General features: G+C 44.9%; 2 protein-coding genes across 2 annotated transcripts; one reads left to right on the top strand and one right to left on the bottom strand.

The window, feature by feature from the left end:
- Positions 1-992: 992 nt before the first annotated feature.
- LOC100844776 (factor of DNA methylation 1) lies at positions 993-8,923 on the bottom strand. Its single transcript, XM_003569366.4, has 7 exons — positions 8,603-8,923; positions 4,805-5,719; positions 4,527-4,708; positions 2,656-2,745; positions 2,040-2,327; positions 1,699-1,911; positions 993-1,430 (listed from the first exon to the last, which is right to left on the bottom strand). Exons 2-7 carry the CDS (start codon positions 5,688-5,690, stop codon positions 1,203-1,205), a joined length of 1,887 nt encoding a protein of 628 aa, XP_003569414.1. The 5' UTR covers positions 5,691-5,719; positions 8,603-8,923; the 3' UTR covers positions 993-1,202.
- A 1,778-nt stretch (positions 8,924-10,701) lies between these two features.
- LOC100845083 (50S ribosomal protein L31) lies at positions 10,702-11,592 on the top strand. The gene is made up of 2 exons (XM_003569367.2): positions 10,702-10,945; positions 11,056-11,592. The coding sequence occupies exons 1-2, from the start codon at positions 10,850-10,852 to the stop codon at positions 11,365-11,367; spliced, it is 408 nt and encodes a 135-aa protein (XP_003569415.1). The 5' UTR covers positions 10,702-10,849; the 3' UTR covers positions 11,368-11,592.
- Positions 11,593-25,151: the final 13,559 nt, after the last annotated feature.

The raw sequence follows: 25,151 nt of genomic DNA, 5'->3' as shown, positions 1-25,151 counted from the left end.
GAATAAAATTGGAGACAGCGGATCTCCTTGCCGAAGTCATTTCCTAGTTTTAAAACTGGTCCAACCTTATGCCGATGTGGTTTTATCCCTTCCGAACTGTTTTTGTTTAAATTGTATCGCTAATCTTAGTTTAGGATGTTATGTGTGTGTTTTGTGAATTCGTTAACTAAATTGTTGTTCATGTGCCGTAAATAAGAATTTGTCTTTTGCTTGTAGACTTATCTATTTTCCTCATCCTTTTAACCGTGGCTCATGAAGCATTTTTTTCGACTTCTGTACAACATTGATTCCAAGGTGAGTTGGACCTCTTATAGTGATGCAGCCAAAGAGCTATCTAGACGGGAATCTGTACTCGTACAGCATGCAATTCTTTATTTTTCCTACAAACCTCGTTGAACCATCTCGCCTGTTAGTACTATCGCAATCAATAATGTCAGTCATGACTGGCTCTTTGAGATACACATCCTCGGTATAACACAACTGACTCATCCGGTTTTAGTTTCGACATCTCTATAATCATGTCTTACATAACACTAATTTGGTCGGAGAGTCAATCAGAATGGCTAACTTGTTTTCTAAATAGAACCATCACATGTTTAAGAATACATGGATGAGAAAAGAAGGCACTCAAACATGTTTGGAATTTTTTTAAAAAGGCCATAAATAGTATTTCAGGGCGTTTAAAAATGTTGGATTTACTAGGATAGGAAAGGTCTTTTGTGGTAATTTTAGTTCCAGCACTGATAAAAGAATGCCACCTAAAATGATTATTTGTGACTATTTGAAATAGCGCGAGCACCAAAGTGCCAGCTATCCACGTACATGGTATAGTGCCGCTAATAGATTCATCACCACTTGATACGACAAAAGCAACTCATACATATATAAGACCAATTTTACTTGGGCAGAGTGAAAAAATAACGTACATCTAGCCAAAAGTGTTGGGTGCATGGCAACGTGCATAAGTGAAAACACTCAAACATGCAGCAGAGTTTAAGAACAGAGCAATTTAAACTGATGGATAAAGATTAATGTGTTCACTGATGCTGGTACTGCAACAGGATAATTCGACTTGTGACACAGCTGGATAGAGTTCACTAAGGCTGATACTGCAACACGATTATTCAACTTGTTACACAGATAGTTGTTCACTGATGCTGATACTGCAACATGATTATTCAACGTCAATAGAGCAATTAAGCTCAACGCTTCTTCCTATTCATTCGCCACTGCCTCAGCACAAACTGGACAGCTTCCTTCAGGGACGCCTTCCGTTCTTCTCTAAAGTTCCACAGCTCCCCAACGGGATACCTGGTGCTAGCGTTGTACTTATTAAGTTCACACAGTGCCTTCGTGACCAAAGCGTATATTTCATCACCATGCTCTTCTTTTAATTCTTGAAGCTTTGCGTCACCAGCATCGATTATTTCCTAAAATACAAGATGCGCCAGCAGATATCAAATTAGCCACCACAGGTAGTGATAGTCAGGAAGCCATCGTCAATAGCAGTAAGGTGGCACCAGAGTTATATTTAAAAATCCAAGATGAGATATGGTTATGACAAGACACTCCAATTACTAAAATGCAACTAACCAAGAGAAAATACCTAAGCTTTTAAAAGCAAATTACCTATGAACAGCAAAGGTATCACTTGTAAGCTATGGAAGTATGTAGTTTAAAAAAAATAAAGATCCATACCATCGCCTTCCCATCAACCATGACAACCTTAAAAGGGTGCCAGTCTGGATTTTTAATTTCAGCTTCCCACTTCGAACAGAGAATGGCAGCAGTAACTTCCGCATCTTCTTTTGATGACTTCTGTCTGCAAGCATTTGAAAATGCTTTCAGATCAAGCTCGCCCATCCTCTTGATTCCAATATGTGCTTGGCCACCTGAAAGATCAAGCAAGCCCTGTGGAACATACAGCAGATGAAAAGATGAACATCCATAAGACCTGAAGAACAACAAAAGCATCAATGCATCACTGAAACATAAAACAGTAAACATGACACAGTTCAATCGACTTAAAAGGTACATACATTTTCAAGCTCTTTCCGAGCTTCTTGCAGTTCAATACTGCTGTTGCTTTCTTTAATAACCAGAGTTTGGTTAAGTGACTCCATTCCATCCAGTTCATCAATCTTATCTTGCAGCTCCTCGCTCAGTTCATTGATTTTACTCTTTGACTCCGAGTCTTCATGACCTGGCATATACTTCATCACTTCCAATTTTCCCTTCAACTGCTGTATTTTTAGTTCAAGTGTCTGTTTTGCTTCCAGCTGCTGTTCTAACATCAGAATCTTGTTTAAAGCAGTTTCTTTCGCCCTCTGCAGTTTCCATATGGTAAGACTTGCATATATCACATATTATTTGAAAACCAAAGCATCATATACTCCCTCCTTTTCATAAAGGTAGGCGTATTTGGTTTTGCTAAGACAAGACTTTGACTAAGAACTACTTTATTAATATGTGTTCTCGACATGAAATTTATATCAATAGATTCGTCTTCAAAAGTTCTTGCTGATAATTTGGTTTTCTATCATATAAATTCATATTAATAAAGTAATTCTTGGTCAAAGCCTTGTCTTAACGAAACCAAATACACCAACCTTTGTGAAAAAGAGGGAGTATCACACAAGAGACCAGGACACGTACCTTGTGTTCACCTACAAGCTTTAACACGTTCTCGTCAGCTCTCTGTTGCTCCACTGTTGCCGACTTAAGATGGCTTGATTTAATAGCATTCTGAATTCAAATAACAAGAGAAGTTACATAAGTTGCATGAGTATTTACAAGTGATAGAGCGTCAGGGCCTAAGATTCTGCATTCTAGTGCCATATGTAAAATGATACAGAACCAATATGCATGAGATCATCATAATAAATAGTTGCCAGCAGAAAAATAAACAAGCAATGAAAACTACAGGTACAGCCACTTGTGAGGTGTTTGCAACTAGGTCATAGAACTCGACCATTTCGCAACTGTGATACAGAACATGATTGATGGCCAAATGAGTCAATGAACTTGTTTAAGTGTGTGGCAGGCAAAAATTCACATGGTACCATATTTGGGGTTGTTTAGTCACTTTGGACAGTAGCATATGCTTGTATGTTGATTGTACATGCCATGTTGTTGGTTGTATTTATAGCTAGAAAGAATAGGCATAACATTTCTTATTGCTTGTTTTAGAAAGTGCTTAGTATACTTTTGTTGTTGCATGTTATATAGGTTACTTACCTTAGTATGGTATGCTCATCCATGGTTGGTCTTGCTTACTAGTGATACATGTTAGCAGTTCCTTTATATGCTAGCATAGGGTTGCCCTTTGCTTGATCAATATCATGCCAAATTGTTCGGTGCATATAGGGAATTATTAGTTCATCGCTGCATACAGGGTGTATATGTTATGTCATTGCATGATAGCTTATTGATGCTAGAAGGTGCATATTTAGTGCCTTATCCCTGTGAATTATTCTAACCTACCAGGACTGCTTAATGTGGCTTCCATTGTTTAGATACTTGCTTGCAAATGCCTATATTGTATCTTGCGGACATAATCTTTTCATGTCAAAACAAAAACATGCTTAGCTTGTGTTCTGTTAGTGATGTGTGATAGAGCTTGTCTTTGTTAGTTATGCTCGTAGTAGGCCAGTAGCTTACTTGCATGCACTACTTGTATTTTAGGTTTGAGTGTTTATTGTTTGATAAGTAGCATGCTAGGATTTGTGTGTTGATGTCATACTTGATATAATGAGCTTAGCTTAATAGATTTAAGGTCGCAATATAGTTATATTGTGGATTTTACTAGCGTGTTAACCCAAAGTTGCATATTAGGTATATCTGACAGTAATATTAGCATGGTCGATGAGTAGAATGTTACTTGTGTTAACAAAGCTACCCTTAGCTACACCAAACCCTAACCTTGCCAATTCGTTGAGCCACCTCTACTTGCCGAAAAATGGTGCTACCCCTTTTTGACCCTCCAAGATAATCTTGATCTTTCTGCCCGATTTTTTCTTATATGAAATTATTTATTTGGAGTAGTTATGGCCCGTGTGTTCATTGTATTTTGTTGTCGGTATTGTTACGTCGAGTAGGAGGTGACAAGGAGACAGGGAATGAGCACATAACAATGATGTTAAGTTATTGAAGAATATCCATTAGCGAATCTTGATCTTTCTGCCCAATTTTTTCTTATATGAAATTATTTATTTGGAGTAGTTATGGCCCGTGTGTTCATTGTATTTTGTTGTCGGTATTGTTACGTCGAGTAGGAGGTGACAAGGAGACAGGGAATGAGCACATAACAATGATGTTAAGTTATTGAAGAATATCCATTAGCGAAGGCATGCCTCCTCTTTTGAACATATTTACCAATGTTTTTCAATGGTGCATTCATATTTTGTTGTTTACAAACATGCATGCTAATCCAGATGAAAAATACGAAAATTGCAATTGACTCCTTAGAGGTCAGGATTGCGATGGAGGCTAATTTTCATAAAACAAGAATCCAAGAAATCGCGCACCTTCTGCTTCTCCTGCTCAAGGTTCTTTCTGTCATAACCACTTTTTGCAGCAAGCTCATCAAGCTGCTTGGATCTAGCGTTAAGTTCACTCATCTTCGATTCCAGCTCTGAGCGCAGATTTTGGTTCTCGTCGATGATCTTTTGAGAATGTCTGCAAGCTAGCTGTTGCATCTTGCGAATTTCTGGCATTGATCAAGTTTAACAGGTTATTCGACATGGAGATGCTGAGGATATAAATACATTCTCTGTGAATAAAGCAGCAAAAATTCGACACAAACCTTCATTATATGTCTGGAGAAGTTGTTGCCTTTGCCCCATCATCTTCTCAAGTGATGCAGTCGTCTCATTGTATCTACACTCAAGCTCCTGTAAATGCTTATTCTTGACCTCAATTTGGTTAGCTAAATTAGCTTCAAGTTTGTCATTTTTACGTGTTCTTTCATCCTCAAGATCGTCAATAGTTTTCAAGTCACCATTTTTTCGTAAGTGGTCACCAATTATGCCTGGAAAATTGTGATCTTCAGCCCTTGCAACCCATCCAAAAAGCTTTGACCGTTGATTCTGTTTGTGCTTCCAGTCCCTTCTGCCATAACCTTCTGCCTCAAAGTAATTCTCAAATGCAAGTGCATTTCTGAATCCATTCCAGTCTTTTGCAAACTCAACAATAGCATTGCCTGTATGACCTCTAAAATTCCATAAAGGAATAACCTTCAATGGGCAAAATCGTGATAGTTGCTCCTTCAGACGATTTCCACTTTCTCCAACTTGGCGCCCATCCTTCCATTCAGTAGGAACATTAGCTAGAACACCCATCCAGGGCCACACAAACTTCTCGTTTCTGTTTGGAAGGGGCTGATCCACAATTAGTTGTGGCTGTGGCTCAGGAGGTTTAGCAAGGCCATTCTTCAAATGTTTGGCAAGGGCACGGTGGGTTGCCTTTTCTTTTGCCGGTCGATTAGGTGCTGCACCTACTCCAGACGCATGCTGCAGAAGATTATGTATATTGTAATCTTTCTTCTTCTTGCCAGTACAGAATGGGCAACTATAACTCGCCCCGTTGTTAATTTTTAAATCTCCTGAAATCAGGCGTGCATAAATTTTGTCTTCACACTCATCAATCTCGGAATCACTAATTTCCGAATCATCATCTGAACTATACTCCATTTTCAAATAGGAAGGTAAATCTTGATAACCTAGACAGGAAACAAGGACTCCAATAATTAAGTGTATTTTATTTCAGTCAACATTATGGAATGCCAATAAGGATATCAGGACTTGTATAGAGAGGAATAATACACATGTTTATAAAATAGCAACACCATACAAGTCATTGCCAGATGTAACTCCGGCAGAAGGAAAGAAACTAAATGAGTAGTAAACAACAAATAGTGTAGCTGTTTAATTAGAAGTTGCAAACAATATAAGACAGCCAAAGTTACAGAACTATCCTTAACAATACTAACATTTTGCATTGCTAATTTTCCACAAAAAAGATCAAACTTCAGGTACAGTAAGATAAATCATGAAAATATATGCATGAAACCATGGCTTCAGATTTAAAGCAATACTAAGAAATAGGAAAAGTCAAGTACCACAGGTTTGACCATTTAGACAGGAAGCAAGCCAAAGAATTTTCCATGTGACTGAAATATGAATTAGAGGCTAATGCAGACGAGATATCATTCAATACTTTTTCCCCATACAACCATGAAGGTGTGGTTCCACTATCTCGCTATAATGGAACAACAAGGTTCAAATCAGATCATAACATGGAAAAAAGGTTTCTGATGCGGTGCTGCCTAATGCTAACAGACCCAAAATAAAAATGATACTATTGATGCATCATACCATCGATAAACTCATCTTCAGAGTGGTCCTATTATATAATGATGCATCATACCATCGATAAATGATAGGTTGACCAATACAGTACAGTATAATATTGGTCTATTGCAGAAAATTAACTCTTCTGCCCGACCTATGAATATTTTTTTTTGCAAAATTGGCCTATGAAAAGTAACGATGAGATAAGATGACAAAAATAAATAAACCAAGCCTGCGGATGCCTAACAATGTATATCAAGTAAGAGTATCATATCAGGAACAAAACATATCAAAGAGGTCATAGAATGCCACTATGGATTATGCACAAGGAACTGAGCAAAAGAGGACTACTAGGTACAGCAAGGATAAGACCCAGAATACTAAATCATACAACAAACACATGGCACATCACCCCCAGAATATGTCCCAAAAGTGTTACAAGATCAGGCTCCTGAGTCCTGACCTCCATTTCAGAAGGTTATTGGTTGGGATACATGGATTTTACCTCAAAATGCAAACATCAAAACACTAGAACAAAAAGGGGAAAATGCAAACCAAAGGTATCACAATACCAAGAACCTGCCATGAAATTGACACATTTTCACCTGCGTACTCAGCTGTCATCACCACGGTACGATACTGGAGCACATGCAAGTCAACAAGTGTGTTTGGTGTTGACCGCAAACTCCACCACAGGGGCACGACATTAGAGCATATGCTGATATGCAAGTTGTGACACTACACCAAAGAACACAAACCTTGACCACAAACTCTGCCACTGGCAATCCTAAGCACTTTGCGAGGTATGATGGGCAACCTGCGCGGTTGAAGGGCAAAGACCAACCAAGACCGCACCTGGAGCACGTTGAGGCCCATACCCCATCAACAACCAGCGGCCCCAAACTGGACGCTCCACAGACAACCATGCGCACCACCAAGAGTCTCAGGGGGTCCAAGTCTCCAAGGAGATAACAGTGTCTTGGATGCACCTATCACTCGATCCAGCAAGGCCAGGTCAGGGTTTTCAATCAGAGAGCATAGGGCTCGAATAGAAGGTGTGGCCACTGGCTAGCTCCACGACGATGCCTCCATGGAGGGAACGTAGCCCAAAAGTGTCGCCGGCATTGGCAGGAGTCAGAGCAGAGTTTTCACTAAGAGCACCGCTGTGACCCGTGCACATGAAAACTTGCATTGACAAAGGGACAAGGTTCCCACATGACGCTTTCAAGAAGGGGAACGGCGCCCAAGGGATTCACCTTTGCTGAGCTTGCGCCCAGAACAACACTCGTCTCGAGCATGAGCAAAGCAGGAGGATGGCACCACGAGGAATTGGACCTGAGCTGGAAGCATTGCTAAACTTGGTGCTCGCTGGTAAAGGCTGCCTAGAGCCGAATTTGTCCGGCAAAGCTGCTGTGCACCAGGGGAACACCTCGGAGCAGTGGAAGCATAAGGAGGGCTACCGCACCGAATTTGAGTATTGGCTGGGCAGTGTGTTACTGTGTTCAACCGGTGAACGTCCGGATCCAGTGGAGGCTGCCGGCAGCAAACGCAGGATGCAGGCACCGGACCTGGGAAGCGGGATACCACAGACAATGAAGACCGCCGACATGGCCCATCGGCACGACTGTGCCAAGCAAGAGATCCTTCGGCATGACCCTCACGCCTAGCCGCCTAGGAACCAGCTGCAGCAGGCCGCAGACCCCCGCCATAAGCTGGTGACACCGCCAAATGCCAACGCGCGCAGCGGCCACGCATGCCGCCGCCGGAAAGCCACAGCCTCGCAAGCTCGGCCTCCTTCACCGCTGCCAGGACGAGCAGAGACGCTTTGCCGGCGCAACCCCGACGATGCCGACTCAGGCAAGATTCAGAGCTGAGCGTCATCCTGTGAACGAGCACCTCCAAACTGGGAGAGGGAGAGATGGATGGGGAGGAGAGGGGATGGATGTGGGGCGCGTTAGGAATGGATGGATGGGGAACGCCACTGGGAGGCCCGCGGCCGTGGTCGGCCGACCGTGGAGGACACCAGCAGCGGCGGGGAGGCCCGCGGCCGCGGTCGGCCGACCGTGGAGGACACCGGCGGCAGCGGCGAGGATATCGCTGGATGTAGAGGATTGGAGGAGTGGCGGCGGTGGGCACCTCCGGCTCCGGCGCCTCCTGAGTCGGCCGGGAGCGGCTCGGGAGCATATTAAAAAAAACACCAGATTACCACTAATACTTGCAAGTGCGGCAGATCAAGGGTTCGTCGAGAGTACCTCAGGAGGCGGCAGTGCAGGATCTATTGGGCCTGATGTTTGCCCTGTTAGATAGTGGGTACCGGAGGCGGAGAGTAACTTTGACCGGCGGCAGTGCAGAAGGACGAGGGAATTGACGGCGGTCGTGAGGAAGGGCCGGCGGCAGGAAATTGCAATCTGTCGTTGCTTGGTGCTCACTGCACGTCCGCCATCTTCTACACTGGCGCTGGCGCTACTCACCAGCTTCGACCCTGGCGGATGGCGCTGGCGGCGGAGGGGATCGGATGTGAGAGGACAGAAGAGAGAAAATGGAAGTGACTGGGGACGGCCGGCAGAGTTTTGCATGGCGTATCTTGTCTAACTAAGGAAATGACACGTGCGCAGTTTACTCCTGAGAAATCTCACATTTAAATTCGTTCCAGAAGCCATATTCAGGCATCTTTGGTATAAAAATCATTTATAGGTATTAAATATACTCCCTCCGTTTCATAATTCTTGCCGAAATCTTATATGTATCTAGACATTTGTTAGGAAATAGATACATATATTTTTCGACAAATTTGAAACAAGAATTATGAACGGAGTGAGTATCTTTTTTTACACAGGATGCTCGTGACTTTTAACTCAAATCACACGTAAGACCATCGGCAGAGGACAGAAGAAATTTAAGGTCAGACAGATTTAAAGTATTAAATTGACGCGAAAAATTAAAGTAGTCCATACACATTAATTTTTTATATGATCCTAGACATAATCACCTTGCACAATAAAAACAGAAAGATATTTAAATATACATAAAATATTAGACATATTGATTTAATGCCGTAGGCAATGGCGTAGCTCTATCTTATTTGTGAAAATCTTCTTTAATTCCATCAACATCAAGATTTTGAATATCCCTCGATCACGTTGCCTTTTTTTTTCTTTTCTTCCTTAATTCACTGAAATAGCTAGATTTGGACCTGATTAATACTACCTATGCCTAATATTTTGTGAGGAATTGAGGTAGGGCGGGCGCCCTACCGAGAGAGCTGCGCCCACGTGTAAGACTTTCCATATTTTATTATGGTCTGATCAAAACATACCATTTTTTGCGGTTCGTTTGACTAACTGAACCCTTTTTCAGAATTATTACTCCTTGTCCTCGGAACACATCTAGTTTGGCTCAATCTCCATGGTGTCGAGGTCGAGTTTGTGCAAGCGGCTTCATCTATCAAGAATTCATATGGAACTTAAAACTTTATTGCAGTAGTGAGTGTGGCCGGGTTACCTAGTGTGCGTTTGCGCTAGTTAGGCAGACCAAAATGGACATAAGTGATAAGCAGAGGAAATTTGAAGGTGCACCTTGGATTGCATGTTACTCCCTCTGTTACATAATTCTTGTCTCAAATTGGCCCAAAAATGAAGGTATCTATTCTTAAAATGTATCTAGATACATGTAATATTTCGACAAGAATTACGGAATAGAGAGATTAGTACCCAATAGAAAAGGAATGGAATATAGAGAGCGAACGTTCGCTCTCCAGCCTTCCGACACGACGGGATAAAGTTGTCATGTGCTCAGAACTAAAATTGCACTCTCACAGACTAAAGTTGCCACCCCATGAAACCGAGCGTTCGCTCACTAAAGTTGTCAACCACAGGACACATGCGGCGCGATCCTAGGCATAGTCTTTCCAATTGGAGGGCCAGCAAAAACATTCTTTCCGAGAAACTAAAGAGCGAACGTTCGCTCATTATAAATTAAAAATAGAAAAACGAAACAATTAAAACATGTCAATGTTTGAGTCTTCTAAGTGCACGTGGGCTTTCAAAAAAAAGGACAAGTAATGAAAAGTTTGCTTCTTACAGCACCCAATAAGTGTTTCTTCTAGACGGCAAAAATTGCTTTTTATATGAAAATTTACAAGCGTGTTAAAAACTCAAGCATATGTACGTGTGTGTACCCGGACACCAACGCGCCTTCCTAAAAAGGGGGGCAATTTAGTTTTGAATACCATCCCAAAACCATATTTACCCAGTTTCAAAATCGGCCTAACACTCCATCATATTCGATTGAGGAATGAGAAAACAAATTTTCTTATTAATGGGATGTTTTATGGCCCACGGGACACGGATACCAAACCACAAACCTCGAAATGCCTTCGGCGACCCAGAGGCCCGCCAGAGTCCAGTGAGCACCGGGGCCTCAATATTCAGAACTCGTCGTCACCACAAGAGGATAAGAATCGAACAGCAGAAGGTAAGGAAGCCAAGACGTCGTCAGCCATGGCGCTCTCCCTCTCCACCTCCTTTCTCCCGACCCCGGCCGCCGCCGCCGCGAGAACCACAACCCGCAACCTCCGCTCCCTCGTCCCCTCTCAGGTACTCACTCACTCGCTTACTCCATACATAAACTTCATCAGGCTGTGCCTGAATTGGGGGAGACGCTGGGGAGTTGTTAATCTGTAACCCGTACTGTGCGGCGCGTGCAGAGGATGAGGTGCTCGATGCGGAAGAAAGGGCTGCACCCGGAGATCTTCGAGGACGCGAAGGTGTACTGCAACGGTGAGCTGGTGCTGGTGACGGGGGGGACGAAGCCGGAGTACACGGTGGACGTGTGGTCGGGGAACCACCCCTACTACGTCGGCGACTCCTCTGCGCTGGTCGTCATGGACAGCCAGATCGAGAAGTTCCGCAAGAAGTGGGGGCACGTCAAGGAGTACTGGACCAAGGAGCAGTGGCTGGAGATGCACCCCGACGGCGACCCGGAGTTCGAGCCCGAGGACGACGAGACCCGCAAATGATTTTTTGCTCCGCCCGCCTCCGCCTTCTCTTGCCGTTGATTCCCGAACTCAGTTAGTTCTGCTTGGTTTGATTCCCACTGTTGTGTTTTGTGCACGCGTCTGGATTTGGAACACTTCGGGTACGTGACGGTGTACTGCTTACTCTCAACACCCACTCTTGATTTTAATGTGAATTGTACTAGTACTTGATTTGAGTATGGTGGAATACGAAACGGGGCTGCTGAAGATCGGATTTGGGCCATGGGTTTCATAGCAGGGACAACAAACGGCTCACCTGTGTCTCTGTCCATGAATCGACGCGGATAGCCAGTGTGACTGACGACGTCGCTGAAGGCTGAACATACATTCTCCATCTTCAGAGGAGTTCTGCTAGCAAGTCTCCACCAACACAATTTGTGAAATCTCTATTAACTTTTTTTTGCGAAGAAAGGAGAGGAGGAGAGGGGGCACGGGGAAGAGCAAGTAAGGAGCCAGGAGGTTTTTGAAAGAACAAAAAATTGTCCACCTTGGCACCTGAAATGTGGGCCCAAATAACCACGTCGACAGCAGGCACGCGACCGAACCATCATAGGATCTGCGTTGAACCACTGATGAAACAATTGTGACTCAAATGTGAAGTTTCAAAGTTTTAGGACTAACTTGGGACCTTTACGAAAAAATTAGGACCTCTGATACATTTTACTCTAAAAGTTATGTCATTAGAAAGAGTTTTCCAATACGAATCCAACAATATCTCTTTTGTGTCACAATAAAGTCATATAGCTAATGTATTTTTTGGTAAAAGTATGACATAAAATTCCGTGCAGGCCTTACATACCCGGACGGAGGGAGTAGAACGTAACACACAAGGACTCTAATTACTCTGTACTTCTTGTGTCCTTTTCCCAAGAAGAAGACTCTAATTCCTATTAGACTCAGCCAACATGGTTTGTGCACGAAACATCTTTAATAATCTATTTTAGTTGATCTATGTATGTATTGTTACACTGTTTACACGATAATTTTTTAGGGATAAAGAATCAATCAACCGTGGTGTATCTAGAGAAGTAAATTAAATTAATCAATCGCATAACCCCGAGAACTCTAAACATATATATATCGAATCAAATCATGTTTTTAACATGAGAAAATATTTTATTTGTGTGTGATTTCTATCATGTTAGGGATTGCATTGGTAGTATTGTGTATGCCAAGATATAGTTGAAGCTGGGATTTCCATGATAATGAATCATAATGCAAAATTAAAGTTTCACCGCATTATGTCATATTAATACTTGGATTGAAGTTTAGATGATTTGTTTTCTACGGTATTTTGTAGCGATATTTGGTAAGGACTTGTTTGGTCCGCTAGCTAGCTGGCATGTCATTCGCTCATGTGTGATACTAAATTAGTAGCCAGAATTCAGATTTGAGGTCACTTGCAACGCAATGCACATTTTCTGAGCAACTATATATTGGTATGGCAAGTAACAATTCTTTGGATAACGTTAATATATTGGTAGCAAGTTTTAGTTTTTTAAGTACTTTTAATAACCCATCCTTCATAAAATGTAGATGACAATGAATAGATTTCGACTTATAACTTCTTAATATTCCCGGGATTCAAGAAGAAAAATAAATCAGAAAGGTCGCAATATATTAATCATCTAACGGTGTATGCGTGTTGTGTATCACATTGTACAAATAAATACTAGCTTACTACTAACCGTAGTATTGGGCTTATGTGGTTTTTTTAATTTAATTTTTATTGATGGCCCACCAAATATACCACATTCATTGAATCTTGGTTTTTATCTAATAGTTTAAATAATTCCGATGATGTGGATCAACATGGTGTTTTCTTTCAAAAATCTTGCATTGTGTTTTATTATACAATGGTTTAAATCATTCATATGATGTAGATCGTACTGATTGATCATAGTACATGATATTAGGTCAATATTTTTCATTAAAATTCAGCTCACCTACCAACCGCTGGTTTTTATCTGATATGGTTGCTTAAACGTGATATCACATCTAGTGACAAAATTAAAATTAACGGGGGATATCATTGGATCGTTTGTTTGCACCAATATACGTGTGTACGCCAAGTTATATTAGTACGTAGGATTTTGATGATTATAAATCATAATGTAAGTATAAAGTTTTATACTCTACTGATGCTTAGATTAAAAATTTAAAACATGGGCTAGTTGTTTATATTTGTTTAGTTTGTAGATATACTTATTAGTAAGTGCATGTTTTGCTTGCGAGTCGGTCTCTAGTACTTGATGCCAATTAGTAGAGGTGTTAAATTGAGGGTCATGTGTACTATATTGCATAAAAAATATAGCATTAGATTCATAGTAAAATGAAATTTTGAATGCTATATTTTTTTTATGTCATATAATTTATATTTTGCTAGTTAAACTGATAATCTTGGAACAAGTGCGTGCCTCTATTAGAGACGGAGGGAATAGTAAAAAGTCAGAATCAGTGAAGCCTGGTATATCTACAAAATTAGAACTAAACAATCTCATAACCCCTAATATTATGAAAGTATATCGAGTCAAATCATGTTTTAAGCATGACACTTTTTATATGCAGTCTTATATCCAAATCCAGAACTAATGGTTGGCCAGTGTGTTGGCTGGTCGACCAACTTTTGCATTAGATTGATTGTTTGTAGGTGATATTAGCTTAGTTTTGTAACTAAAGTCCAAATTCACATGTGGAATTTGTGGATCAATTATTTGTACCGATAATCATGTTTATTTCGAGTCATATTGGTATGTAGGATTTCCATGATAATAAAACATAATGAAGATTAAAGTTTCACTTGACTATTATGTCGATACTCTGATTAAATTTTAAATCATTTGACAAATTCATAATTTTTGGGGCAATCTTGTCGCAGAACCACACTTAACAAAAAAACGTCCAAAGAACTTCTTGAGTCAAGTTGTCTCGGTCAAACCAAAAACGAATGATTTGACGGTTTTACTTGATTGCTTACCGATGGGGCCCACCTCTCAGACATCACGTCGCCCCAACTCGACCCGACCCGTTAGCCTACGATTAAAGTAAGGATCCAAGTAAAACCGCCTATACACCTGGTTTTGGGCTGACCGAGACAACTTGACTCAAAAGGTGTGGTTCTGCGAATGGTTTTTCGTTAACTGTGGTTCAACGGCAAGGGTGTCCTAAAAACTATGGTTTTGTGAAAGTTACTCTAGTTCTGATTATGTGGATGGTACTCCTCATAAATTGAAAAGTGTGAGAAAGAAAACTCGGCACCTGATTCTGAATTTCTGACTCAGACTCCAACATGCACATCGTTTCTCAGCTCAGGAGTACATGACGGAGTAATTGATAATTTGTGACAAGAAACAATTCCTGCACATTTATACATCCGTGCGATGCTAGCTCTACGGGATCACATCTACGATCTTGGATCACATCTACAATCTAAAGGCAGCAACTGAAGGAAAGAAGAAAACTTCAAACAACAAATTGTAGCCTATGTATATAACAGATTGAGTATACCTGCTGCCATCTCTCATATGCGAGGGCGACGCCGAAAGGAAAAGGGATTTACCAGTTCAGGTCCGGCGATGTACGGAACGGGAGGGAGGTGAGAACGTGACGCAGTTGCCGTTGATCACAGCTAAGAATCAGCCGGTTGCTATTTATTGGTCAAATGGGCCTTAAACCAATTTGATGATCTGTTGCAAGCCCAACAAACATATCCGACTCATTAAATCTTGACCATTAGATTTGTGTGACGTGGATCAACCTGAGACCTACCATCGGTATCCCAGCAATCCAGCATGCACCAAGCTAGCAGCAACAAGGTTTATAACCAAAGAACCATACTGTTCACAATCTGACCATTAACCATCTAAGACCTTGTTTGGCACTACTGTTTTTGTAGTGTTTTGGGGTAGAAGGGTTTGAAGATATTAGGTGAACACCCAATCCCCTCAAATACCCAATAAACTAGTGAGAAATACACTAATGCCAAACAAGGCCTAAAGTGCCAAGTAGTTAACCATATTGTCCCACTACTACAGAAAGGCTTATCAGTAACGGTCGAAAAACAACATCAGTAACGGTCGGGGCCGCTGTTGCTAACTTCGTGTTACTGATGATGGGTATCATCAGTAACGGTTGCTACGATCGTTACTGATGTGCCATCATCAGTAACGGTCGCAGTGACCGTTACTGATGTATATATCATCAGTAACGGTCGCGTTGCCACATCAGTGTCGGTCGAGCGACCGACACTGATACATTTTTGGTATTTAAAAAAATAATTAAAACCACAGAAAATACACCAAAAATACATAGAATTGTATATACAACACAGCACAGATTATATATACAGCACAACACATAAAAATACATATAAAGCCGCATCACATCACATCACATCATTTAAACCATACAAATGTATATAAAGCCACATCATTTAAAGCATATAAAGAATACAAAAGTATCTCACTTCACGACATTGATTACAAAGTGTCAAAATTTCATAGAAATATAATTACAAAGTGTCAAAATTTTATGGAAGCATATAAAGAATACAAATGTATCTCATTTCAAGCTAGGTCCTAATGTTGTGGGTGAACCCTAGACACCACTTGTTCCACGCGTTCGTAGAAGTCCCCACTAGACTTGATGACCTCATTGTTGATGAGATGGGCGAACTCCCTTTGAATGTTATACACGACCCATTTAGGTCGGTGTACCATTGTCATTCGGGGCCGCCAGTACTCTTCCATCGCCGCCACTGACCCCTTCCACTCAGGTTTGAACATGCTGGCATTCTCCATAAGGATGTGACAGCAGTAGTAGCCACAGAACACACTATCGGGCGGCTGTTGCTGGCAAGGGAACCTGTGGTTGTGCTGAGGCTCGTCTTTATAGCCTTTACCAGCTAGTTTTCCCCTGGTCACCACTTTCCAGGCAGTGTTAATGAGTGATTTGATGGGTTTCCAAAACCTACCTCGAACACCCTTCTTCGGAAGTAGTGAATCGAAGTAGTACACCACGGACCAAGGCAAACAAATGAGTAGTGTGACCCAATGGTCTCTTTTTTCAAAAGAAACAAATTTTAGTATCCAAGGGTGTATAAGAAAGAGTAAATTAGAAAAAACAGACGGTTCCATATATAAAATTGAACTTACTCCAAATTAAGGAAGGAGAGGATAAAGTCGTGGTCCGCGTATTTCTCGAGACATGCCACCAAGTATTTAGATGCAAGGGTTCTTGAGGCATCCTTTTCTAGCTCAAGACCGATGTCACCATAGTTGAACATCGCGGGGCCTAGAATGGCTACTTTTTTGACTTCCATTCGCCGCAGTTCTCTTATTTGGTAGGCAGACTACAGCCTTAAGAGGTTGATATCAAGCTTTTGACGGTTGAAGATGTGGAACAGTTCGTTGAACTCCACACCAAAGGTGATAAGACGTTCCTGAATGTTCCCGGTTTCTTGGTCAAAAAAGCCATAGTCTTTTGGGACTTGAACATTAATCTGTTGGGCATGCTGTTGAGAACCAGCTGATGCTTGCATGTAGAACTGATGAAGCTCTTGCATCTCTCTGGACACGGCACGTAGTGAATCTTCGGTGACCATCGGTCTTCCAAGATAGTAAATAAGCAACTGGTCAAACTCCCTAGTCACGAAATAGGATCCGTCTTCGAATCTCTGGCCTTGACGGGGGTCCTTCATGCGAATGTCAGGCCTATTGTCCTCCCAGACTCCCGTTATGTTAGGCACGTAGTGCATCTCATCTTGAGTGACATTGGAGGACTCCTTGATGGTCTTGCCACCGCGCCCCCTCTTTTTATGCCTCCTCTTATTGTCCCATGCCTTCTGCTCTTCTGCCTTGTACTTGTCATCGATCTTGCGGCCACCCATGGACTCAGCGGCACCCAAGAGAGAGAAGGTAGTAGGGACGCTTCCAGCCTGTGCCGACCATGTGGGCTGGCTATCTTTGAGTTGTGCAGGCATCGACATTGCCCGCTCTTCATCTCCGCCGGCATCGACAGGAGTAAGTATCCTAGGGGAAAGGCCGAGCGGCGAATGAGAAGTACCTTTGTGGGCGGAGGGAGATGGAGTCATAAAGGACCGGCGCTGGTTGTAGAGAGATACCAAGCTCCTAGGCCACATAATGCGGTAGTTTGGACAACCGCCTAGGATATCCACGCCTTCCTCCGGAGGTAGCGGGATAGCATAATCCCGATGCTCCTCGACGTCGGAGTCCACCATCACATCACTTGTGCGTCGTTCATAAGAATGCCGTGCACCAGTGGCGGTGATTGTCTGGGCATCACGCGGCCAATGGCGCCTACTGGCTTCCCAGACTTGTCAACGTGGATACGACACTTCACCGGTGCCTGCGCATAACAAGAAGAAGGCATATGTGCGTAAGATCTTTATTCATGAAGGTGAGGAGTGAAAAAGAGTTTGAAAAGTATGCTTACAAGGATGTTGTCGTTCGGACCCGGATCGTTATCCCGGATGCCCTCGCTTGGGTCCGGTTGGCTAGCGGGGAGGTTGTGCATGCTAGGAGCCGGGCTGTAACCTGGGGTGTAGGTGTCTTCGTCGTCCATACGTGTGTCGGAGGCGGCGCTGCTCTTCAGCAGGGTGGTCTTTCGCGGGAGAAGAGGAGGAAGAGGAGGAAGGAGGTTCCTCAAACCTTCCACTCCTCCCCCGAGTATGGCGTCAAGGGCAGGATGGTCTTTGGCTAATGCCGACACCAAATGATGGACGGCTTGCACTACATATTCCCGCGACACCTCTTGAGACACGATAGATGCCTACTCTCGCGCCTCCGCCTTAGCTTGTTCTATTATTTCAGCAGGAGCGGGGAGCTTTTTCTGGACCCTGCTTCGCTTCGGAGCAGGCGGGAAATAATCATCCCAACAGCCCCTTCGCCTTCTCCTAGAACACGGCCCGTGTGCTCCGCCTTTTGCAAGCCGGCGGTCAAACCGACTCCCACCTCTTCCTCTGCACGGAGTTGTCGGAGGTTTCTGACCTCTTGCTGTCCTGCCATTTGTGGCCATTTTCCTGTTATCATATAAGATAGGACGTGAGTCTATATGGATCAGGAGTGTCATAATCAACGCCGAAAACAAAAAAATGCACGTGAACCATTACCGTAAAAATTTTAACAGGCGGCTGCATTGGCTCAATGCCCGCCCACTCCTCAGGTGTCATGTGCTGACGTGCATATTCTCTAGCACGTTGGTCCTCCAGCATGTCATGCACTGGAGGCACCCTGCCTGCCGCTTCGAGAAATCGTTCCTGCTTGCGCTAGACCTTCTTCTTCCCCTCTTTCCCTGCACTCTCTAGCTTGTGGTTCAAGGGCTTCCTCAAGCGCAACACCCTCATACGTTCACTCTTCGCAATGAAAGCAGGGTCAGACGATTCCTTCTTGAATTTTTCCCATTTGGCCTCATCAGTTACCGACGGCCATTTCTTCTTGATGATCTCGTAGGGTTTGTCGATCCACTTTCTAGCGGTGGTTTTCCAATTAGCAACTCCATTGCGCACTACTATGTCGACGGCCGCTAGGAATCGCTCGCGCCACTCGTCAGTGACTTGGAACCTCCTTGCAACGTCCGCGATGCACGTGTTTCTAACGACTTCGGAGATGTCACTCCACTCGTCGGTGATCTTGCAATACTTACGTGCAACGACTTCACAGGTCGTTGCGAAGGCCTTCTGTGCCCTCTCAGGCGACTCCAGGCGGCCTCTCTCAGAGTGCCGGGTGACCACGCAACAGAACTCCTTCCAGTTGTGGTTCCCCCTTGGCGTCTTCTTCCTTGGCTTCTTAGTGGGAGTTTCAGAAGGCTGCGAGTTACTCTCTTCCACCCGTCGCTTGTTGTCGCGCTCTTCTGAACGAGAGCTACCTGAGCCAGAGCTGGCAATTTGCTCTCCCGATGAAGACTCTTCATCGACACGATCTACCTCCTCCCGATCAAGAACTGGTTTCTGGCTACTCTTGCCCATTTCGTACCTATGCCATGAAAACCATCAAATATATATCGGCTAAAAATTTTGGCATGACCTATGCTAAAAAGCTAGCAAATTTTCTCTACTAGGAGCTCGAAACCTGCATAAAAACCCCACCCGCATATGTACCCCCTCGGCACGATGGCCGGCCCCTTCTCCAATGACCCGACACGATGGTCGGGCCCACAATTCACATAAATGAAGCACTTGGTGTATATAGCTAAAATCATAAGTAATGTATATAGATAAAATCATGCTCTTTCTGAAATTATGTAGAGCTAAATTTATGAACTGCATCACGCAAACATGTATATTGCAGCATCTAAATTATGTAGAGCTACATATATAGCTACAATCATAAACATGTATAAATCATGGTCTTTCTGAAATTATGTAGAGCTAAATTTATGAACTGCATCACGCAAACATGTATATTGCAGCATATAAATTATGTAGAGCTACATATATAGCTAAAATCTTAAACATGTATAAATCATGCTCTTTAATTCAAATCAGCAACCTAATTCAAATCAGCAAGGAGCACAGGAGCACATCATACAAGGATTAGGACCGCAGGAGCACATCATACAACATTTGTAATTTCAAGGAACCCTAACACTTGTAAACAGGGGCAGAAGCAGCAATTCCTAACCCTAACAGTGAACCCTAACACTAACCCTAATCCTAACAGTGAACCCTAACCCTAAAATTCAACCCTAACCCTAACAGTGAGAGGGAGGCAGAGGGAGCGCGCACCTTGTGGGTCGAGGAAGACGGCTCGGTGGCACGGGGTCGCCGGCGGGGAAGAGGAAGACGGCTCGGTGGTGCGGGCTCGGGGACGGCGGAGGAAGACGGCTCGGGGCGGTGGAGGAAGACGGCAAGGAGGTCGCGAGCGAGGACGGCCGGGGAGGTCGCGGGCGAGGTCAACGGCGGGCTCCGGTCGAGGACGGGGAGGCGCGGGCTCGGGGCGGAGGAGGAAGGAGGCGAGGACGAGGCCGTCGGCGGCAGGCTCGGGGCAGCGCGCGGGGTCAACGGCGGCGTGAAAATTGGGCAGAGCTTCGCCCGGGGAGGAGGAGCGCCCACTGCTGGTCTGCTAGAGGAAAGCGATGCGCAGGCGAGAAGTAACGGGCTAGGGTTTCGGTGCTTCCTTTTATACGCCCAAGCACATCAGTGATGGTCGCCTTCCCGCGCGACCGTTACTGATGTATAGATGCACATCAGTAACGGGCGAGCCGTGGTGCTACCGTTACTGATGATCTATACATCAGTAACGCTCAGGTAAGAACACGACCGTTACTGATGTGCATCTATACTTGTTGAGCTTTGTACCAATTTAAATTACAGGAACATTTAAATTTTTTACAGAAGTACATGGATCACACATAATTTCACTTATTACAAAGTTTGCATTAAGATTCAGTACGAGTATATTTTACAATGTGACTACTAGTGCTTCTTCTTCCTTCGGTAAGTCATAACTTGACTCCTCGCAGAACTGCTTCTGACGTAGGGTTTTTGTGATATTTTCTCGCTCTCGCTCCGATCACTTCTTCTTTTCCCTCTCCTTTTCCTCGTTAATATGTGCGTTGCGCTTCTTCATCATCTGCGGCGGTCGTCGGATCATGGAAACCTTCGTAGTCTTCTTGTGAAGTAACTCCGTCCACTCCAACAATGCTTCTTTTCCCTCTTCATACTACGATGCGGCCTTTATTTGCCGGGTCGTTTATGTAGAATACCTGCTTGCATTGTTTAGTAAAGACCCATGGTTCCTCTGTTGTGAAGTCACTCGACGCACTCTTCTGCCCTAAAGCCTTCCACGATGCTACCTTCCGGACGCAATCTGTTACGAACGTAGTGCTTCAGAACCCCGTTGTATCGTTCACATATGTGGATCATTAGATGGACCATGATATCGAAGAATGATGGAGGGAAGAACATCTCGAGCTTGCACAGAATCTGTATCATACTATCCTTCAGTATCTGGCATCGTCTAACGGTGATTGACTTCTACGAGATGCTGTCAAAGAAGTCAGAAAGCTTCATGATTGTCTCCCTTACGTGCGGCTCCATCATACCTCTGATTGCGACTGGAAGTAACTGAGTGAGTATGACATGATTGTCGTGAGACTTCATGCCAGATAGCTTGTGACTCTTCATGTCAACTAGATGCTTGATGCTCGACGAGTAGTTCGATGGGACTTTAATGCCCTGCAGGCACTGGCACATCCTATGCAACTCGTCTTTGTACAGGTTGTAACATGCAAGACGACACCGCGTGGTCACCGTCACGAAACCATTCTTGTCGGCTGCCGACACTTGATCTTTGCCCCACAACTCTTTTCTGATAGACATGAGCTCCAGGTCCTTCCATGCCTTGGATCGATCTTTCGTCTTCTCTGGAACGTTCATCAGCAACCCCAACACGTTGTCGCATACATTTTTCTCCACGTGCATGACATCTATGCTGTGGCGGCATTCTAAATGTGCCTACTACTCCAGGTCTCAGAATACGGACCTCCTTTTTCCACACGACGCCTTCAAGTTTCTTATATTTCTTCGCATCAATCTTTCCGGGGACAACATCAAGATCGTTCACAATTTCGAGGATTTGCATACCAGACTTCTTCTTCGGCGCTGTCCCATGCTCCGTCTTCCCATTAAACCTTTCCTTGTCATCCCTCCAAAAGTCTTTAGCATCCAACACTTTCGGTGGCCCATGTAAACAATTTTGGATGAAGCGGGCAACTTCTCCAATGTCGTGTTTTCCCCGCACTTTGTACAGGTCTTGTAGCCATGTGTCACCTGGCATGAAGTTTGTCCACTCGCGGGGTAGTCATATACGCGGGTCAGAAGTGCTGCTCTCATCGTGAAGTACTCTCTCCTTTTTGCGTCCCAAACTACTCTGCCAGGGTTCCAAAGCTGCTTCAGCTCATCCTTCACTAGCTGCAGATAGACATTTAGATCAGCTCCCGGCTGTTTTGGACCCTGTATGAGCATGCACATGTGGATGTACTTTCTCTTCATGGTTAACCATGGAGGAAGGTTATAGACAAACAAGATCACTGGCCATGTGCTGTGCTTGTTGTTCATGTTTCCGAAAGGATTTATCCCGTCAGTGCTGAGACCGACCCTCAGGTTTCTGGGCTCTGCCCCGAAATCAGAAAATGCCGTGTCGAAGTTCCTCCACTGAGTCCCATCGGCAGGGTGTCTTAGGACCCCAGCTTCCTCCACACGGTAGTGCCCGTCAGGATCGAATGAAGCCTGCATCGGATCGTGATGGACGAGATACCTCGCGTCCTTAACGTTCTGCATCCAACGCTCAACTTGGCCACGTGCCATAAGATATCAGACAGTCTTTGCCGGCCTGCCCTTCATCACTTCTTCCCTATCGTCTTCGCCAGCTCTGGCGTTTTTCTACTTCTATCTCGATGCACCGCATATGTGCCAGCTCTCATGGTTCTCGTCCTCTCCAATGTATACCATGCAGTTGTTTGGACATGAATGATGTTTCAGGCAATCTAATCCAAGTGGGCATGTAATCTTCTTCGCCCCATATGTGCTCTTGGGCAACTTGTTTCGCTGTGGAAAAACCGAAGCAAGATAACTCAACAAGTCCGTGAAGCCTTGTCTGACCAGCATGATGCTGCCTTCAGCCTCAAAAGTTCGAGCGTCACTTCGAGCACGTTGTTTTCTTTGCCAGCTCCATCATACAAGGGTGTGTTTGCGTACTCCAACAATTTTTTGAACTGAGCAGACTCTGCCTCATCTTCGGGGTCCTCCAGCTGCCCCCGTAGGTACGGGTCATCTACCATTTCGGCAATCCTGCCACGTGGAGCTCCTTCACCTTCCACATTAGCCTCCTCATCGACCCTTGTTTCTTCCTCGGAGTCATTCGCCAGATCATACCGCAGGACATCATCATCTTCGCTACCGCTATCGACATCAACCGCATCCTCCTCGTGAGAAGTCCAGCGAGAATAACCTTCCACAAAACCCGATGCCAGCACGTGCATCTGAACATCTTCAGACTTCATCATGCATGTGTTTCCACATTTGCGACATGGACAACACATCATCACAAGTCCTTTTCATTCCATATCACCTTTTGCGACTCCAAAAAAGACCGTCCATTCGGTTATCCATCGAGCATTGATTCTTTCCTTAGCGTACATCCAAGAACGGTCCTTCGATCTACAACACAATACACAAGAAAACAAACAAAGTAAAATAGTTAGCCTAATCATTGACAAGGGATTAAGGTGTTAATTAACCGGAGCTAACTAAAATTTTTAAATTAGAGACATTCGGATAGAAATTGAAAGCCGACGAGAAAGATCGGGAGGGAGAGAGAGCTCGCAAGGGAGAGGGAAGCTCCGGGCGACAACGAGGAGGCCGCATTTTGGCCGGCGGCCTGTCGTACCAGTGGCACCCGGGGTACCACCGTTGCACGACGCACGAGTCGCCTCGCCTGCTTCCCGGGAGGGTCACACCTCGGGCGGCAGTATACAAGCCGCGCGGCAAGCTACCAGCCCGGCAGGGCTAGCGGGGCTTCGGGGGAGAATTCCCGCCTGGGCACCTCCCGGGAAGGTACTTGCCGGGAGGGGCGCTCCCGGGCGCATGTTTCCGCTGCGAGGGCGGGGCCGAGTAAGCAGGACTGCGGTGCCACGTGGGCATGCGGCGGGCGCCCAGCGCGCAGGGTTCGTCAGGACAAGGAGTGAGGCGAACGGCGCATTTAATGAACCGACAGGGAGGGGGTTCCCCGTCAAATCAGGCAAACAGTGGCTGTTCAATTTAGGGCTTAGACCCTTAGCTACAAGGCTAGTATTCCTGCATGTATGCCAGCGCACCGAGGAGGAGCTGCCCGAGCTCCCCGCTCGTCACTTGTAAACCATATATCGTGGCACCCGTGATATTCCCTTGGCTATAAGAGGAGGAACCCCGCCAGCGGTCGAAAGGGTTGGATGGTTAGATAGTTGCATGGTTGACTAGTTGGTTCACTGACCAACCAGTGGTGCTTCACTGGCAATAGCCCCAAAGTAGCAAGGGACACTGGTGCATGTTGATGGAGGGAGGGAGGGCCAGAGATGGCATGGTGCTGGACGAGGCCCCAGCCGAGGTGCGGGCGCCGGTCTGGTGCGAGCGGGTGCCGTGGGTGCCGCACGAGTGGCGGCGATCTGTCCGTGACGGGCGGCGGCCGGAGTAGGAGGAACGGTGGCGGCCGCTGCAGCAGGTGTGGCGGGGGAAACGGGACGCTCCTGAAAGGCGGCGCTCAGGGGAGTGGTTGGATCGATGGAGTCGTCGCCAAGGGAGAGGCTTCGGCGATGGGAAGACATGGCGGAAGAGTAGGCTCTGATACCAAGTTGAATAGCTAGATTCACCGAACTGATTCATTCATTCATAGGTGAAGAGTATTTATACTCGTACATGTACAACAGAAAATGGGAGACGTGCCCGAGAGAAACGCGCGGGCGTGCGTAGGGATAGATCAGCACGCCCATGATACTAGGGGAGTCTCCTGACTCGGTCTAGGCCGTTAGGCCGTCCTGACTTGTGTACATCAGGCCTGACTAGATGAAGTGCCGTTCCAACAGCGCGAACGAGGCTCGCTAGGGAGGGGAGACGGACGAATACCTCGCGGAGGAGGTCTTCGTCAAGAGCATCTATGGTGGTGGTTGCGGCTGTGGGGAGTTTCGCCGGCGGCGGCGGATGTTGGGATGCCATGGCTCGGCACAAGAAAAGTGTCTTCCGGATTGTCGAGGACTCGAGGAAGCTGTGTGGG

This window comes from Brachypodium distachyon, chromosome 2, assembly GCF_000005505.3.
Source record: "Brachypodium distachyon strain Bd21 chromosome 2, Brachypodium_distachyon_v3.0, whole genome shotgun sequence".
In the NCBI taxonomy this organism is placed as follows: Eukaryota; Viridiplantae; Streptophyta; class Magnoliopsida; order Poales; family Poaceae; genus Brachypodium; species Brachypodium distachyon.
Note: the sequence above shows the minus strand (reverse complement) of the source record. Positions and strands in the feature narration are given on the sequence as shown.